Here is a 19,065-nt window from a genome sequence, read left to right on the forward strand (position 1 = left end):
ACCTAGCACACTGCCCTCCAGCTGGTCATAGACACAAGATGTTTCCAGTACAGATGCGGTTCAGAACGTTATGTTGAAAAGTTTATTTCATGGTTACATGTAGCCTACAGCATTCTTTCACCACTAAATGTTGTCTACGTATGTATTACTTGTGAATAGAAATACATGTCTCCAGAAGCAAAGCAAGAACCCCATGATAGAGCTTAGCACCTTTTGATTGCATAGTTTGAAGTTTCCCTGTTGATTCTCTGCACTGTGTTGCTCAAGCAACTACTCCATTATTAATACAAAATCATTTTCAGATCGTTTTTGTAGTCCTGCAAGGAGCAGAAATTGGAAAGGGCAGGTTGCTCCAATAGTGTTAACTCAAAGACTAAGTTTTTTTTAATATAAAAATATACCAAGTTCTTGAAATTTTGAAGCACAGCACATAAATACTTACGGCTGGTTTCGGGGCTTACAGAGGCTCAGCTGAAAACATACTAACTCGGAGGTCAGTAACATTCTTTAAAGAGCATTTGCCCAGCCGTTTCACTGCGCTGGGTAACTGGTACGTGCCAATTCAGTCGCCGAGCCTGAGGGGCTGCATGCCAGCCGTGTTTGCCTCTGGCTTGCAGCTTCCCACCCGGGCAGGCGCGAGGTAAGCGACTAAAGCTCCCCGGGAAGGCTGTGTCGGGGTTTGCTTCCTCTGCGCCAGGCAGCGCTAGGCAAGGGGCAAGCTCGCACCTGTACTGAAACCAGCCGCTCAGTACGTGTGGGGCTGACGTGGGCCGTCCTCGCTTGTCAGCACGAGGAGACAGGGCAGAAGAAGACAGCTACTAGTACAGAGCAGAAAAGGTTTCAAGCAGCGTCATTTTTGTCTCTTAGATCGCTCCAGGACTGGCTGAAGAACAGGAGTTAGTCCTGCTGAGAAAAACTGAAGTCCACGACAGCGGGGCACACCACTGCTCTGAGAGAAAGCGAGTGCACGGAGAAGTACACAGATGGTAGTGGCCAAGGATGGACGTGAGTAACAGAGTCCTTTATGATGGGGATGTGACTGTTTTCCATCATCTTTGTGCTTCCGTGTCTGTAGTATGTTCCCCAGCCTTTCTCACTGTCAGACTGAACCTTTTTTGGATGCAAAATAGCAGAAAGTAAAGCGATTTTACTGTTGTGAATCCTTTGGGCAGCTCCGATGGCTCTGAGACTTTCATTCCTGAAAGAAAGCAGCAGCTCATTAGATACAGAAGCTGGTGTGGTTTCTTCTAAAACAAAACTACCTGGTATATAAAATGTCTCTAGCCGAGCTACATACTTAGGTTCTCTAACCACCTAGCTTTTCAAGTGTCTTAAGTGGCCAGGGAGCATTTCCTCCTTAACAAACGCTCGGTGTGTCGGTGCTGCCAGCAGCTGGTACTGGCAAGGCCAAAGCTGGGTCGTTCAGCCCTAGAGGGTTCGGTGTCAGAGATTCGGTCTCTCCAGCAAACACCCCCAAGGACAGTAGCTTTTTCTGTACCAGGGAAGTTACCAGATACCTAAATAATACAAGTTTTTGTTAAAAGGAACATTCAAGTACTTCCATCTAGTTGCTGTGCTCAGCCCTTCACCACGCTCTTCAGCGATGACTGCAGGTGGAAGGAGCTGGCTGACAGTCCAGAAACACAGAAAAAGTACTTGTGAGCCTTGGAGTAAAGGTGAAATTGGCACTTCTCAAGTTTGTCTGGCAGCAAAGTAATTTTGTTTCAGCTGAGACTTGCACTAGTGATTGACAGAGACCTTGGGAAACAAAGATCACACACTTTCATTCATGTAATAATACTGATCTCTTCAAATGCAGCGTACGCTCATCTTTGCCATTTTTTTATAATGCAAAGTATGACTGACTTCTCAAGTAAGCTAGGAGGGAGGGGGCCTGACCTTTTTTTTTTTGTGATTTCATTATTAATGTTTAATTCCTTGACATTTTGCTGGGTTGCAATATAACCGGATGAGTATTTGAGAGATCAGTCATAAAAAACCTCCAGTTTGGCAGTGACCTCTCTGCCTTTTCTTTTCTTGCTCCTACTCTAGGTAACATTCCTTTGTAGAACACGCCAGGTGTTTCACCTTCAATTACCTCGTGCCCTGTAACATAAATACCTTCTGCAGGCCCGTTTCCTATTTTTATTTTGACTCGCTCTTCAAAGTCACCACTCCTCTGCCTTTCCTGGGTCCCTCTGCCCTGTCTGAGCGCAGGTTTCGGGGATGTGGTGCTTAACCTGTTCTAGCACTAGGCCGGGATCCCTGCTGCTCGTGACGCAGAGGAGGAATACTGCCCTCCCTCAGCCGGGAGCACTGCACGGAAGAAGTTCCTACACACAGAGGCAGGTCCCCAGGCCTGGGACGCCCAAAGAGGCCCTGTGCGAGGGCGGAGCCCGCCGCTAGAGCCACGCCACTTTGTTTGTTAAGGTCGTCATTTGTCAGAGAAAACCAGGAAAGGGTATTTTATTTACACTCCACCCAACAATTACTGCAGCCTGGCAGTACAGTTCCTTGGCTATGATCAGTCACTTTGCTTTCTGCAACCAGGTTAAATTAACCCTGTGGCTTTCTCTTAAGGAAAATTTTGGCTAATACTTTCTTTGAAGTTAAATCAAATACTCTGGAGTTTCAGAGACTGAACAGTCTCTAAGGTAAACTTACGTGTTTCCATATCTCTCCAGTCCTCTCGATCACAACAGTTTGTGATTTATTGACAGGCGATGTAACCTTGTAGTCATCAGACAGGAGACCCAGGATAGGATACTGATTCCTGTACCTGTATTAAAGATATTGAAGAGAGTTGCAAACGTGTAGCCAAATCGTGAACTTCCAGTCATCAATCCCCCCAGACTTCCACTAGTAACTGAGTAGGTAACACAGCCACGGAAACGGCCACCTTAGGTTTTCCTGTCCCGGGAGGATCCAATACTACCGCGACTGTTCCCCTTCAAGTTGAAGAGGCAGCATTAAGATACCTGCAGGAATAACTTGCCTCATAGAGGATATGCAATAGAAAAACAAAAGGATGTATTTTTAAGAAAGGTGAATAACTACATTACTTCTTAGTGATGATGGTTGTTACACCGGGGGACTGACTGCCGGATAATTTCTCATGCTTCAATCTGAAGAGGTCCTGAGAAAACCAAAAGTAAACATTCAAATGAAATAATGTTTTCTGGAGGATTAGTTCACTAAAGTCACAACAATGTATTTGCAGAAATTCTTCTCAAAAAGAAGTCTGTCCTTCCAAAAGGCTGGCCGAGGAACAGCGTTCAGTTACAGAAAATCCTAACCCCGATTCCTGAGCCGGGAGCGTACAAACGAATTCCCAGGAAGCACCCACCTACAGCCTAACTGGAAGCTTAAATAGAAGTAAGTTGTGTTATTTTACCTCTTGCTGTTGCTTAATAAAAGCATCTTTCTCTTCCAACATCGATGTCAGTTCCTGCAGCCTTATTTGCAAGTCATTGTTATTTCCTTCTCTCCTTGATATGTCTTGCTGGAATTGGCATAACTGAGCCTGTCAAACATACGGTGAGGAACAGTTAGGTGTTTGGGGCTCCCTGCAGGTGACCTTTCAGTTTGTCTCTGGATGTTTTGTGGTTTGGGGTTTTTTTCATTAAAATCATGAGCAGTAAAATGCAGTGATTTTCAAATAACAAAGTTGAGCTGCACAGTAAATTCAGAAAGTAACTGGACCAAATTCTGCCCAATATCAATTTAATAGTTTTAAAACTCAGTAAAGCTGGTACAAGACTGAACAAGTTGAACTGGCTTCCAGGGTGGTAAAATTAACTACAATGATTTAAATGAGATTTCCTACATACAATTTTGACTGAGATTTATTTTTGTTTTCTGTTGGATGTCTTTTGGCTGGTTTCTTTCTTCAGCAAGACACGCAAAATATCCCCTTATGAGCCGATTAATCCCTAATTTGTACATCCAAGGAACTGTACTTTTTTTAAAATCACAGTTTTATGTTCTACCATAAGGGTTTCTAAGCCATCATTAGTGTCTATGTATAAAGTAATTACAGAACCAAAAGACACACAAGTACATAGGGCAGATCTTTTGTGTTCCTTAGTTAAAAAAAGCATCTGCTTACGCGCAGTCACGCGAGGTGAACACCACACACATGCCAAGTTAAACAACTCACCCTCAGGCTGCGGATCTCACGATCTTTATCCTCTCTCAAGTTATTGATCATCTCCACGTAACGGCTGGAGAGTTCGTCTGTGGTGGTCTGCAGTGTTGGGCTAGAGCAGGTCTACAGAAAACAGAACGACAGTTTTCATAGTGAACTCCCACACATTAATGCATCCGTATCTGTGCGTAGCCGCTGCCGAACACGGGGTGAGCGAGCCCGTTACCTGCAGCCGGAGGCTCTGGATCTCCTGCTCCAAGGCACGCTTGCAGTACTCCAGTTCCTTCAGCTGACAGTCCTTCTCTCCCTCACTGAGCCGAAGGGAGAGGAGCTGTTCTTCCAGAGAGCGACATCTTGCAGTGCTGTCTCGCAGTCCCTGCTGGAAAGCAGGGGAGTGGAATGAATGCACGGTGTTCCTCAGGGAAGCAGCAGGATCACACACGTACACAAATGGGTACCAGGCAGCAGTTACTTGGAATACTCAAAACTCAGCATACTGTAGTTTTTGGCCAACACTAATTACACTGAAAACACGTTTTTAGATTTACCTGTTGCTGACGATTATTCTCTCTCAACGAAGCCAACATAGTTTCATATTCTTTCACTTGAGAATCTTTAAAAGCCAAATCCTTCTTAAGTAAGACACTGTCAGTTTCTAACTTCTGTAAGACAGAAGCGTTTAAGGTCAATAGCTGCAATTTTGCAGTAAATTTCCCATTTTCACAATGCATCATACTAACTAGTAAGTGATGTTTTATAACAGAGAAAATACACAATTTTCTTGAAACGTAGGGGTTTTTAACTACATAGCATACAGTTGCCTGTCACTGTAGTATTGTAGACAAAATTACTCACAGTTACTAACAAGAACCCAACAAAAACTCCAAAGCTAAGACCACTGCACTGCACAGGCTCCTTGTTCTGTGTTAAAGGCAGCAGTTAAACCTCCCTCCCCCCCCCCAAATGTTGCATTTCGCAAGAGCATGCTGTGGAGTATCCAGCGGTGCCCAGTACTGGGGCTGCTGTGGACGATGTTTCTGCTTTCCCAGCAGTAATTAGCTGCAGTCCACAGCAGTAGCCACAGAGCTCCAGCTTCCAAACGGGGATGCCTGGACCCTGGGAGAACACTGGAGTTGTTAACTGCTGACAACAGGCTTCCTGTGGAGCGGGAAATAAAACTGGCAGGAGTGAATGGAACCAAGGGCTCCCGATTCCTGGACCAGCACTAGTCAACAGGCGCCTGGTGTACGCGCCTTGTGCACGTGGAAAGCAGAACCCCAGTCCATACATCCACACAGGGCACAGTATGTACCAGTTCAGAGCCTGAATCGAATCTCCCTCAGCAGGGTCCTTCCTTTTCAGGCACTTGGGTTTTTAGGCTTCAGCAAATCGAAAACGAACCTCACCCACTGCATGCGTCCTGCAAGTCCCTTAATAAACTAGTCACTCTCACTAAAGCAACTGAAGCCTGGACTTCACAATTTAAATTTTATCCTAACAGCTTTCCTACTGACAGGTAAAAAACAGACAAGGCCAAAAGAACCGAAAAATACGGCTTACCCCCAAGTCATCCTGCAAGTGGCGAAGCTCTTCACGTAGATTTTTGAAAGTAGAAAGCACAAGTCTCAAAGATTTATCTGATGTCACTCTCATCTAAGAGGAAAAAATGAAAATGAATACTCCTGAGTAATTAGACAGTGAGATTCAAGCTACAGCACTGGTTTTCATGTTTTGTAAAGGCAGGGGCCAATTCCAATCAGCTGTCTTCAAAGCACTTCGTAAAGAGGTGCATTTTTCTACAGATCACACTGCTGAGAACACACAGTGCTAGGAAGGAACTAAATAAACAACCATTATCCGAACCTTCCGTTGCTGTCTTACAGCCAAACCCATGTGGCTGGCGGCTGAGAAGGCAGGTTGAGGTGAGGGAGCTAAAGAACAAGACCAGAAGCAGCAGTGGAACCACACCAGAAACAGTTATTAGGGTTTGTTACCGAACATCCTAAGCACACCTCAGAACTCTGCGCTGTGTCACAGGTTTTTAACCAGAACACTGGCAAAAGGCAAGAGCCACCAAGTTAGAAGCATTATGTGTAGCTGGCAACTGATAGCCCGTTCAGCATTCCATCAATCACCTACGGCTTGCCTTTAGCTTTTAAAGTAGTAATAGACAACACATGCAAGTAAAAAGGTGGAAGTTCTGTGTTCTCTAACCTAAAGCCAAGATGATTTCCAGCAAAACAAAACCACAAAAATCCACCTGTAAAGCTCAGTTTAGAATACACAAGTAGTCTGGAACCAACTGCCACAACATGTCACTTGAGGCCACCTGTCTTGATTCCATACCACTTACACTGGAAAAAAAGGAGTAAGCAGAATATGGAGTGAAGTACGTCGTGTGCGTGTAAGCCCTGGTACGTGTAAGCCAGCTTCTACTGTTCCGAGTTACTGTACCACACGCCCTCCACCCCGCTCACGTACCTGGAGGAGATAACGAATCTGCTGCTTTGTTGCCTCAGACAGTCCTTTGGGAATTAAATCTTCAACATCTTCAGTCTAAGTAAAGAAGAGAGGAAAGGGGAGACATCTTGATTAAGGATTTTGTCTGGCAGATCATAATGTGGTTTCTTCATTATTTACACAGTTCTACTATGAGAAACATGTTTAGTATGAGGCAAGTAAGAATGAAAATAGATCAAAGTGTATCCAGAAGATTTCCAAACTCTTTATATATGTGGCATATAAAAACTGAGATGAAGTGATACATGAGGCATATATTCAAATCATTAAGTTTAACATTTATTTTAAAAGCAGTATTCAAAACAATCCTCTCAAGAAATAATAGCTGATGCTAAAACAGAACGCCCAGCACTTGGTGACTGGAGCAAACCTCCTGTTTCTGAACAGTGAACAGACTGTCAATAAACAAGAGATGACCAACCCATCACAGGAGATGCTGCCAGTGATTAAGTGGCATTGCTTCATGTAGTTTAATCCTACACAAGTATTTCTGCCATGTACACCCAATGCCTTTAAAGATCAGAGGTGCTGATCATTCTGTCACGGCCTGATTCACAAAAATGAGCTTTCTGGAGACTTGGGCAGTCTGTTCTCTCAGCTTAGGTTCCTCTCCTTTCTGCGAGAGGCAATACGCTTCGCTTCTTGGGAGCACACGGCAGCACACGTGCCTGAACAGCAGCTTTATTGGCAAGAGCATGAAAGATCCTTCAGAGAAAAGCACTCTGTGTACTGAAAATATATGTAGTGGTGGTTGGTTTATACTGAAACCATTACAGGCACAACAGGAAAGACTTCCAAAATCTGACTCTCGTACTGGAATAACGCAAATGATTAAAGTTTTCTTTCAGTATTACCACATTTGCAAATACACGCCTAGCAGTAGGTTTCAGTCTCCGAATGTTATTAACAAGCAGGAACCTTTAACTAACAAAGAACAACATCCTTAATTTAAACTGGGTTGGTTAATTTGCATGAAGAGCCACATTAACACTGCATGTTAGGGAATGGCTTGCTCAGAGCACACCTGATGCTTACCTGACACGTAAACTCGATGTCATTGTTCCTGTAAAACAGACAAAATCCAGGGGACCAGTTAACACAAAGCTCCGGGAGAACTTTTAATAATTCATACCCACATTCGCAACTATAAGAAGATTATCAGGTTACAAGCTATTACCTTTCTTTTAAGGTGCCAGGCAACATGCGCTATTAAATACAACTCCGTGTAGAAATCTCCGAGGAGACCGGAACACTAAGAGCAGTACAGTTAACACAGGCTAACCATCTCCATTTCTTTGGGCAGTTAACCCAATTACATTCTTAATAGGCTGGGTAATGGTTTACCCAGAACTATGCTGCAATGTATTGACATGCCTGAAGTGTTTACTTGGCAGCATCAGGTCTTTTGTGATGCTTAAATTCCACTTTTCCCCTGCTGTGGGACCATTTTCCTATTTCAGTAACCTCAGAAAGCACCAAAGGAGCCTGGCAGTGAGGGGGAAAGCGTGAGGGAACGGTGGTTGGGAGGGAAGGGCGAGGACATTGTGAAGACTCAGATTACTGGCCGCTGTGAATCTGCATTTCTTTCCAAAGACAGTCCATAGGGCTCTGCAGAATACGCGCTTAACGTTAATTTGTGTGTAAATGTTGAGCTTTATGCCTTAGGGTGGCCATCTCCTAATCCAGGACATGACATAACACAACGCCGTGACAGAACAAAGGAACATTGCGGGGTTTGGGATATTTGAGTTATTTATATATTGGGTTATGTATATTTATCATTAAATACACATCGGTGCATGCTGTAAGTGTACTTGTTTGCTCTATGTGCAGACGGGCATGGGATACGTAACTCTAGTGCATACAGTCTAAACAATTTGAATTTACTTTGCTTACTGCAATTTTATGCCCCGAGTTACTCAGCAGATTAGATCAATGTGTAAAATACACAGTCAATTCTAGTTGTTAGGGAAGAAAACAAAAACAACTTGCCAACAGTACCGTCCTCTCAACTGTGCACTGCTAACATTTCTGGAATACAACAGCAACAGAACAGACAGAATGCCAGTACCTTCCTATCTTTTCCACATGCTGTAGTAAACAACTGTACAAGTCGTTGGTTTTGCGGTTCAGTTCAGCAAGGAGCTCCCCGAAGTAGCGGCAGTCCAGCTGGTCACCATTTTCCTGAGAGCAGTTCACCTAGCAGAAGATAGGCAAAAAGGTCACAATTGAGTTCCCTTCTTTGGGATGAAAGGTGAACATGAAAATGCTACAAATATGATAGTTTTGGTTTTGTTTGCTCTTACTAATTTGCAATTTGTTTTTCTTTTCCTTGGTATTGAGTCTTTCATGTCTTCTGGTTTTCAGTACACTATACAGAAATTACTTCTTTTACAACAACAAGAAATATGCAAAGTAGTATCTCCTGCAGCATCTTCACCATTATGCTAACGTGGAAACCGTTGAGAATTGGGATCTCTCATTAACAGACGTGCTTCCATAGCTGTGGTGGATAAAACGCCTGTGGGCAGCACCCAGATAAAACCAGCTGGGTTCAAGATTCCCCACTGCAAAGATGGTATTTGTATTGCCCCAGTTCAAACGTTTACATTTGTGAATAGAAGAATTTCAGCCACAACCCAAACAGAGCGTACCCGAGTTGCTTTACGGGAGCGTCTGGCTCGGGAAGATTCCGCAGAGGTCTAACACTGCTGTCACCAAGTGTCTTTGCCCTGCTCCCCACGCACTGCGTGGATGCCCAGGAAGGCCGGCCACGCTGCCAGCTGCACCGACAGTACACACGGACAGCACGCTGCCTGCACCCCTTAGAAACTCCCGAACTTGCAAGCTGCTGGAAAATGAAGGGCAAAGGAAGCCAGTTTTGTGCTTCCAGTGAATCTGTGTCAAACACTTCTACACCAAACTGAAATACATTTGAAGTCCTTACCAAAGAGTTCAGGTAGGAAGCGATCCTGAAGTGATGTATGCAGAGTTTATAAAGTTACATATCGTCTCTCCAGAGCTACAGGCACAGGCCTTGCGTTACTGATCTTTGTTGTGTGACAACTGACATGAAAGCTGACTCAGTCAAGGGGTAACACTCCCAGACAAGGAAAACAAACAAACCAGCATGGCTTAACACATTTAGAAGGTAAGAGAAGGATGATCAGTCAGTATACCTAAGCACAGGTCAGTGCCAGCTAGAAACAGGATACAATATCTAAAACAGCTTTTTTTTTTTTTTTTTTTTTTTTCTCCCTAACAGCATGTGACGAAGTCTTGGACAGTCCTAGACAACATCTGCAGTCACAGTATACCAAGAAGTTGCCTGCAACAGACAAACTCTACTGTTTACTTTACAATGGTGCTTAATTACTATGAGTTTAAACAAAAACTTTTGAGATTGGAGATAGCAAATTTATGTGCCTGTGTATTATTCATACTCTGAACAGTAAAGCATTCAGAAAATGATTCTTACCGGTTCACAGGTTTGAACTGTTACCCTCCTCACTGTGTTTCCTCTGCAGTCATCACTCACAGAGACTGGAATTATTTCACAAGGGCTGCTGGTCTGTGTCTGTTGGCACTGGTGAGTGACCGGGGACTGCTCGGAGTGCTGGCAGGGCTGGGCCACATGGCACTGATCGGCTGCCTGGGGAATCTGACACTGGTGGGAAAACTGATACTGCTTCTCCTAGAAACAAGGATGGATTTTTTCAAGCTGCTAGACACATCTTGATGAGATAGAAGCTTAATATGAATATATAAATGAATGAAATGTGGTTTTACTTGGAAAGACTGGTGACCATTTCAGATATTTTAATAATCCTAATAAAGTTGCTTTTTTTCCTAATTGAACGTGAGTTTGCCTCACACTTTCATACTTTAAGGTCATGATTCACCAACTCCTCAAATTTTAGTAGCTGCACATGAAAAGCACAGAAGAGACACCTTTCCCAAGTTGTATATTTCAGTATGTTGTTACTCCTAACATACTCAAGCAACGGGAACCTCTAGTATTTAACTTAAATCATGTGTCTCTTGTTTCATGAAGTATTTTAGAGATTAAAAAGGAGCACCAGTTGAACTACTTACTGTGTTTTCATCATTTCAGAAAAAAACTTGCATGGGAAATGGCTCAAGACATTTCCTCTATAAATGCTTTCAGCAATTCCAGAGTCAGAGCGTACAGTACATACAGACACCTGTCTTTGCCTCATCTGAGAAAAGTGCTGTTTACAATACGCTGACCAAAACAATAAACTAGAAACTAACCTGTGTTCCAGTCAAAACACTGAAAATTACTGATTTCAGCAAACTTGTTTGTCTAGATCATGGCTTTTACAAGTTTACTTTAAAAATCACATATTCTGCTTCAAAGTATATAAATGCAAATCCTTCAACGCTGACATGCTGCAGATCCAAGGAGGTTTTACAGCAGGTTTTGAAAGGGCTGCACACCCGTTAGCAGTCACAGCACAGTGGGTGCACTTTCAACACATTTTCATTTCACCTGAACGAAATCTAGTTGCATGGCCCCAGACCACGGTGCAGCGTAAAAATCAAATGCGTCAAAACTTATTCTCCTGATTTGACTTGAATCTAGATATACCCTGGGTAACAAAGCACACAGAAATACGGTTTCCAGGACTGGATTCCACACACTTTTTTTTATTGTGGGGTTTGGGGTTTTTTTTACACCATCTGTGGGAAAAAAGCTATTATTCATTATTACTACTTCCCCCCCCGCCTTTCCACTCCAGAGAACGGGTATTACAACTGATTTATCTAAAATCCAGAACAGCACAAAAACTTCAGTTTTAAAAAACAAAACCAAACCCAGACAAGAGAAATCAAACTGAAATACCCTTCATTTCAGTTTTTTTCCTGTTGAAAACCATGTTTCAGAGCAATAAAAAAATAGTATTTTTGTTATTGACAGAACACCATTCCAAGATGAAATTTCAGACAGCTTTGTCAAATGTATTTTTTCAAGAATGAGGGAAAATTTTTTTTTTTCAATTCAGTTTTTGTACAAATTTATATTGGTAATTTTGTTGTGGAGCTACTGCAAGAAACTAATTATCAGTCAGTATTCAGACTGACAGTGCTTATGATACAACAACCATTTTCATTGTTGGTCTGAAATACATTTTCAATAAAAACATAGCGAATGTTCCAACTTCTGCTGTCCTTACAGAGGCACTTTCATTACTTTAAGAATGTCCCCTGTACCTCAACAAGGCAATTCTCAGGTTGACAATAGTCCCGCCCCACCCCCCAAAAACATTAATTTTCTGCTACCATCTCAATTTTCTTTTGCAGTAGGTAATATAAACAACCAACTTACTTGGTGGGGATTTAATAGCTCATATTTTCTTATAGTCTTTTCATAGATGACATTATTTCCAGGAAAGAAGTTGCCCCCTCTAAGAAATGGGGATAATGGCTCCTGTAAAGCATTTTAATAAAAACATTTATGAATGTTGTCAAGCAGCAAATTAAAAATCAAATTATAAAAATACCTTGTATTTTTTTAGGCAAAATTACACTGAAGACACATATACTTCGAGATAATTTGTTGAGATATGTACGTTTGAGTGTATGTCTGTTTGGAAACAAACCACTGTGCTTCCATCTAGACTCAAACAGTTAGAAATCAATCTGTGCTAGCAGTACGACCGAAGGATATTAACAGAGACTTAACTGCTGAGAGGTGGGAAGCCTGACTGGCAATTCCATAGGATTTTCAATCCCTAATCATTTCATCTCTCACCATCAGCGATACGGGCCACGTGATTTCAAAATATTCAGCATCCACAGATGGAAACAGCTGAGCACTTTTACCAAATCAGGGTAAGGGAGGAAGAGTTACACAAGCAGAACACCAGCACTAAACAGTTCTCCTACCTGATCAGGATTCTCAATAATAATCCTTCGAACAGTGCCCTGCAAGGAAGAAAATAAGCAACGATTCAGTGATTACTGTGCTTCAATCTCTAAAACCTTTTATGCTCAAGAGTTCAGGCTTACATGGATTCCCAAAGTAATCTGAATATGGTCATCAGCTGTAAACTTACTGAGATCCACTGGCCAAAACCCCCAGAAGTGTTGCAAAGCCAGGGCCTTTCCACCCCGAAGGAGATGCCCCACGTACAGCGTGGCAGCGCACAACCTGCAACTCTCAGTTTTGAGAGTGTTTTTTCTCCATCACCTCTTTGCGGGTCTGAAGGAGTAAGTCCTTATTTTCTGTAAGTGCCGACAGAATAGGATACAAATCCAAGCTGACATACTGGACTAGGTCTTCAAGGATCCCATGTCCCTATTCCACAGACACTGTCTTTCATGTCACAAACCAAGGTCAGCTGCTGTAAATAGATGTGCATCTTAAAGACTTTTTCTTTCACCAAGGGAAGAAAACTTGTATTTTGCTTAAACACTGAAATGAAAGGGCAGAGGAACTGCCAACAAACCACGGCAGGTTTGCACCCAGAAGTGACAACTGTTTCAAAAAGTGGTCACAAAATTCCAAAATTGACACTTAAGAACAAAGATGACCATGTGGAAAATCTGCACATTCTTGAATGAAAACTTAAATAGGCCTTTTTAAGCTACAGAAATCCACAAGTGGCAGCAGTTTTGTTCATTTTCAAATAGATTTTTTTCCCCAGCACTGTCTACAAACTACTGCGGACACTGACTTCCATTCTGTGGACCACCACCAGTTGTAACAAATCATACACATCACTTGAAGTCTCCACATCTTGTTCTTTATCCAAGCAAGTAAAATTCCCACTGAATCTTATCAAAGGACTGGGCAATCCGTTAGTTTACAGCACACTATTTATTCTTCCTCACTGTACAAACTTCCATTTTCATAATAAAACATTTCTTCCTTTAACCCATGGGCAGTGCTTGGGAAGTTTATATTACTGCAGTTGTCTTGGAGACACCCCTAGCTGGGTGGGAGCAGCTCTGAAGCAGGTCAGGTTTCCAGTTGCGAACTGTTGCGTAACCGTAGAAGCCTGAAGCGTTTTTCCCTATCTCCCAAGAGTGAATCATAACAGCACCAGGAAAGATAAACCAAAGTAGAAAAGAAACTGTTTGAGCAGCAATCATAGTAATTAAGAAATCTCAAAATTCTAACTGCTGCAGAAAACTTAGAAAGCTGCTTACTCCTCCATCCAGATACTGCGTACTTGAGGTAGGTCCATCGAGGAAGGGACCCCCCCGACACCAACAGAAAACTCTGTACTGGGATATTGACACCAAAAGGAGACAATATGGAGGTCTACAATGTACAGCCCAATTCCTACATCACTCTGACACCTACAGAATTTGAAGTAAAATACTTCAAAAATGAATGCCCACTGGCACTTCCATCACACCAGTTTCACAGCAGGCTTACCCCTGACTCCCAGTCCCACCTCTGACCCAGACGAGGCAGCTCCAAGCTTTGCACCGAGCCTGTCCGTCCTGGAGCACTCTGGTGCTACAATACCAGCACCATGGGAGAGCAGGAATTGTTCCTATTTGGAGCTGACAACCATTGTACAGCACATGAAAATGAGACGAGCATTCTGCATGAAATTACATTTTCAATGCACTGAAAAGTTGGAACAAACCTGGCGGAACTAAATGCTGCTGCCACAGGGCTTTGGAATACGTAACTCACACCAACTTGTTCAGAGACAATAACATGTAAAATTATTTTATCTAGTTACCTACATGTTCTCAGAGGCATACACTCAGAACTGAGAAGACTGCAGCATTTTAAGTTGAAATATACTTTTGTAATATTCAAAAAGGGCAGTCTAATCATATGTGGAATACTATACAGAACCTAAGAACTTTTTTCTTTTTTTTGGATATTATGCTTATTTTTAAGATACCCAAACTCTTTCATTTCCAAAAAACTCCGGTGCAGACACATTTCCCTCACTCCTTTACAAACAGGGACTTGCCTGCGCTTCCTCCCACACCAGCCAAGCAGGCTGGACAGGAACAGAGAAGCCAGAAACCTGGTGACTGCACCAGCCTGAACTGCCCCCAGGCAGCTCCCGGCAGGGCACAGGGGATGCCACCCCCCAGGCCCCGGGGGCCCATCCTGTCCTTCACTTGTGCAAGTGTGCTGCAGGGGGTACGCTGTGATGGAAGATGACCTCGAGCTATTTTCAGGTTTCCACCATTCCCAAGGGGCACAGCTCAGGCTACTCTCTGATGTCCTACAGTGCTCTGGAGATGTAGTATTTTGTAACTGAAAGAAGGGAGGGTGGGGTTTTAAAGGGGAGAGCCCAGTGCTACCGTGGATTTCAGTGGTGCAACTGGGTTTAGGATTTATAACTGCCTCAGCAGTCATTCTGGGTCTGTTTATAGGATCTTTTCAAAAGGTATACGCTAGCACTTCCATAATGATTTTTGCTAGTCTTCAAGATCTTTAAATTCTAAAATAAGCATTTGATAGATTTATCCAGTTATTGCATGTAAATTTTATGCAAAAACAATCAGTATACTAACTTTTATTTCAACAAGTTTCCCTCATCTTCAGCCAAACCATCGATTAAGGTGAGAATTTAATCTCTGTCAAAACCTTTTACCTGTAAGGTATTGTCTTGTAAATTACAAGCGATCTAAGTCAGCTAATCCCAATCTACGAATTACGTTTGGCAGCTGAAATGCAGAAATGGCAAACTACATTTGGAGGTTGTTTCAAACAATACAGACCAATCTGACAAGCTGGTTGATACTATACCATTCTCGCAGTGGGAGGTGAAAGTCTTTAGCGCTTCACAGCACCAGCCGTTGAAAAGGTCTTACAAAATTTCTCACAATGGGTAGACGATGCCTACAAAGGCTTTCAGGATTTTGCCTCCTGCACTGACAGCAGGCATCTTGTGTGTGCCTTTTCCTATATTATTTTTTCATGACCATGGTGAAAGCGTTCATACATGTAAACCGTCCTGGAAGAGAATGTATTCCAAACATTCTTCATTTAAATCAAGCAGACAAGAGCAAAATTTGCTGTGAATTACTCCAGACAAAACTTGCCATTTCTGGGAGCAGCATTTGGCTTCCACATCAAGGATAGAAAGGCAGAATCCTGAACCACAAAACAGACCACCATGTGTACTATTTGCACACACTAATTTTGAATTTACCTTCCTTCTAGCTTATTAAAAATGTGCATAAATACAATGGAACACACCAACCACGTGACTAAATAGTAAGTGTATCAACAGTGATGTAGACATTTTTTATCACTTATCTACAAAAGCTCTGCAGAAGTTCATTACATATTGCTCAAAGACAGCCCTTGCCTTATCAACAGTAAGAAGCTTACACTACACCTCTAGGCTGCCATTAACTGAAAATTCTAATGTTAAATTAAAACATCTGTGTGAGTTAGGTATCACTACATTATTCAGTTCATGCAGCTATACACGATCTGCACAAAGGACAACTGAATGACCTCTTTGAAAGCTTCCTACACTCTTCCCAGCACTTCCTCCTCACAGCTCCATTCAGCACCAAGTACGCAACTTCTGTCTACTCCCAGCTGACTTCCCTGTTACTCTTCTTCTTTAATAATGTCCTAATAATCTGTATTAAGCACCTTCCCTCTCCACCAGTAAAACTGCAGTCCACACAAAGCCTGATTTGAACTACACCCTCTTTTGTCTTTAATCCAGCAAAACGCTTCAGCAAGAAATTATTTTTCATCAGCACAACTTAATGGATTCAGTGACTAAAACAGAAGTTGGAATTAAACATACTTCATAGAGCAGAGACAACATTTGAGCCTGTAATCAAATTGTTCACAAGCTTATCTAAGTAGACGAAGCCTGAGACTGCAGTATTTATTCTAATGAATATTTAATTAATTGAACTCAATTCAGACTATCATCTAAGCTAGCTGAGCAGATCACTTATCTGGAAGGTGAGACCCGTGTTTACACTCCTGCCCTACATCTTTCAGGAGAGGGATTAACAGCTTTGATACAGCGGGAATGAGTCTGTCAGACCCAAGCCACATAAAGCTGTTAGTGAAGCCGCTCACTTTCCAGAATTTAGCAGAAGCCATCCTGCAGGAGAAGGCAGCCCTTAAACTATGCAAATATGGCTTTAAAAGGAAATCAGATTTCACATTTATCTTAATTCCTATTCTTTTTCAGAGGGAAGTATGTTTATACCGCAGGAAAGAAAATTAAACAGGATTTCAACTGAAACAAACATACATTATGGTATCGAGTACAGCATACCAGTGCCACTTCTACTAATGACAGCCTGAGGTGTAAGAGAAAAAAATGGCTAAGAATAAATTCTCATCTCCTTTTCTCCTTTTTAGTCGAAGCTGTTCTTAAGCCACTGGTTCCTAGTTTTAAGATTTAGCCAAGATATCAATCACACGTTGTTAAAATTCCATTAACTTATTCAAGCCATTCCCTGAAGACCACACAACGTGCCGAGCCACATCGCGGAGCCCTTCCCGCCGCGGCTGCCGCTGGCACCGCCGCCCCAGCGGGCGCGCACCCGGGCCCACCCCCGAGGCAAAGCCGCCGCAGCACGGCGCGGGTGTCTGAAATCGATTTAAAACAAAATCCAGGCCTTGCCAACAGGAAACTGACCCGGGCCTGACCGATCCGCTCAAAATTAAACTGGAAGTCCAAAGGAGAGCCCGCCTGAAGGGCAGTGGGTCACAGGGGGCTCCTCAGGCGCCAAGACCCCGGCCGGGCCGCGGGCGCCCCTCAGCCGCCTGCCCCGCTCCCGCCGCTGCGGCCCCGCAGGCCCACAGCCCACCCGCCATTAACGGATTAATTAAACGGCGCCTTTGGGGTACAGAGGCCGCCCGAGGCGAAGCCCCGCGGCCGGGCCCCTCAGGGCGGCGCGGTCCGGCCCTCCCCGCCGCAGCCCGCGCTCCCCCGCCGGGGCGGCACAGCCATCGTCCCCCCCCCCCCCGAGAGGGGTTTTGTGGCGGGGCCGCGTGTTTTCAAAGTCCGCCAGGGCCACGACCGTGCCCCCTCCGCTCAGCCTGAGGTAAAACCACTTTTTCAAAGCACACCCCGGGCACAGGCAGGGCGGCCCGCGGGCCCCCGTCCCGCCCCGACCCCGCTCCCCACCGGGCAGCCCCGCAGCCGCCTCCAGCCCGGGGCGGCCTTCGGCTTCGACGCCGCCTCAGCCCGGGCGGCAGCGGGGCACGGCGGCGCAGCCCGGGGCGGGCGGCGGGGCCGGAGACCCGGCGGCAGCCGCCGTACCTGTTGCAGCGGGTCGCAGCCGGAGCCGACTTGCTGGTAGCCGTGCGCGCACTCCAGCGGCGAGGCCGCCCGGGAGGAGCAGGACGCGGCGCTCACCCGCCGGCAGCCGGGGCCGTAGGTCCGCACCCGGTCGCACGCCGGGCTGCTGTCCTGCGGCTGCTGGGGCGCGGGCTCGAAGCACGGCAGGGGCCGCGGCGGCTCGGGGCAGGGCGGCGGCGGCTCCGGGCAGGGCGGCGGCTCCCGGCAGGGCAGGGGCCGGGGCAGCGGCTCCGGGCAGGGCAGGGGCCGCCGGGCGGCGGGGAGCGTGCTGTAGTGCTGCTGGCGGCGGTAGTAGTGGTGCTGCTGCTGCTGCTGCAGGTGCGGGGGCGGTGCGAGGGGCTGCAGCTGCTGCTGGCCCCCGTACATGGCGGCCGTGGGCCGCGCCGCGCTCCGGCCCGCCGGCTCCGGGGCGGCAAATACAGAAGGCGGCTGCGGCAGGCCGGGGATTAGTACCTGCGGGAGAGCCGCGCCTAGGCCGGGACACACCTCCGGCGGCAGGGCCTGGGCCGCCTCCCCCGCCCCGGGCAGCGCGCCCGCCGCTGCCGCGCACCGCGACTCGCCCGGCCGCCGGCGGGAGGGCGCAGCGGGGGCGCGCCGGGCCGGGCCGGGCCGGGCTGGGGGACAGGCGGCCCGGGCTTGCTTTGCCGCACGGGCACCTTCCCCTGCCGCCTTCGGGTCCTGCCTGGCCGAGCACTCAGAGGAGCAGACACCGCCCTCGGCTCCCGGCGGCGGGTACGGCACCGCGCGGAAACCCCGCTAATGGAAAAAGCAGAGAATAAAGCGTGACACTGATTAATAGAGCCCGTTGTTATTAACCTGTTTGCAGCGCGTGTAGGGGGAGCGCAAATGCATAGTTAGCAGCCTGAAACCGCTCTAGCAGTAAGCTACGAAGTCCCCGCGGAGCCGCCCGCCGCGCAGCGAACCCCCGGTGCGCTGCCCGCCGCTCCCTGCGCGCCCCCCTGCGCGGCGCCCAGCCCGCCCCGGTGCCACCGCCCCAGAGCTCGCTCGTACGGAAGAACGGCAGCTCCAGTTAGTTTCTCAATCCGGCATATTTTGGTTCGGGTTCCTTTGGCTGCATCGGGAAGCCCCAGCTGAGAACATAACTAT

General features: G+C 45.6%; 2 protein-coding genes across 3 annotated transcripts in view; one reads left to right on the plus strand and one right to left on the minus strand.

Annotated features, from left to right (window-relative positions):
- The window catches only part of ZNF711 (zinc finger protein 711), a 48,469-nt gene extending 47,464 nt beyond the window's left edge, over positions 1 to 1,005 (plus strand). For both annotated transcript variants that reach the window (XR_013923763.1, XR_013923764.1), the window contains exon 16: positions 868 to 1,005. The gene's annotated coding sequence lies outside the window, so the exon portion shown is untranslated. The remainder of the gene's footprint in view (positions 1 to 867) is intronic.
- POF1B (POF1B actin binding protein) lies at positions 60 to 18,707 on the minus strand. Its single transcript, XM_080365239.1, has 14 exons — positions 17,920 to 18,707; positions 12,578 to 12,616; positions 12,018 to 12,119; positions 10,146 to 10,361; positions 8,739 to 8,866; positions 7,703 to 7,730; positions 6,629 to 6,703; positions 5,708 to 5,800; positions 4,696 to 4,809; positions 4,374 to 4,526; positions 4,160 to 4,270; positions 3,395 to 3,523; positions 3,063 to 3,136; positions 60 to 2,779 (listed from the first exon to the last, which is right to left on the minus strand). Exons 1-14 carry the CDS (start codon positions 18,322 to 18,324, stop codon positions 2,650 to 2,652), a joined length of 1,797 nt encoding a protein of 598 aa, XP_080221365.1. The 5' UTR covers positions 18,325 to 18,707; the 3' UTR covers positions 60 to 2,649.
- Between the last annotated feature and the right edge of the window lie 358 nt (positions 18,708 to 19,065).

This window comes from Falco punctatus (genome assembly GCF_963210335.1).
Source record: "Falco punctatus genome assembly, chromosome: 15".
Lineage (NCBI taxonomy): Eukaryota > Metazoa > Chordata > Aves > Falconiformes > Falconidae > Falco > Falco punctatus.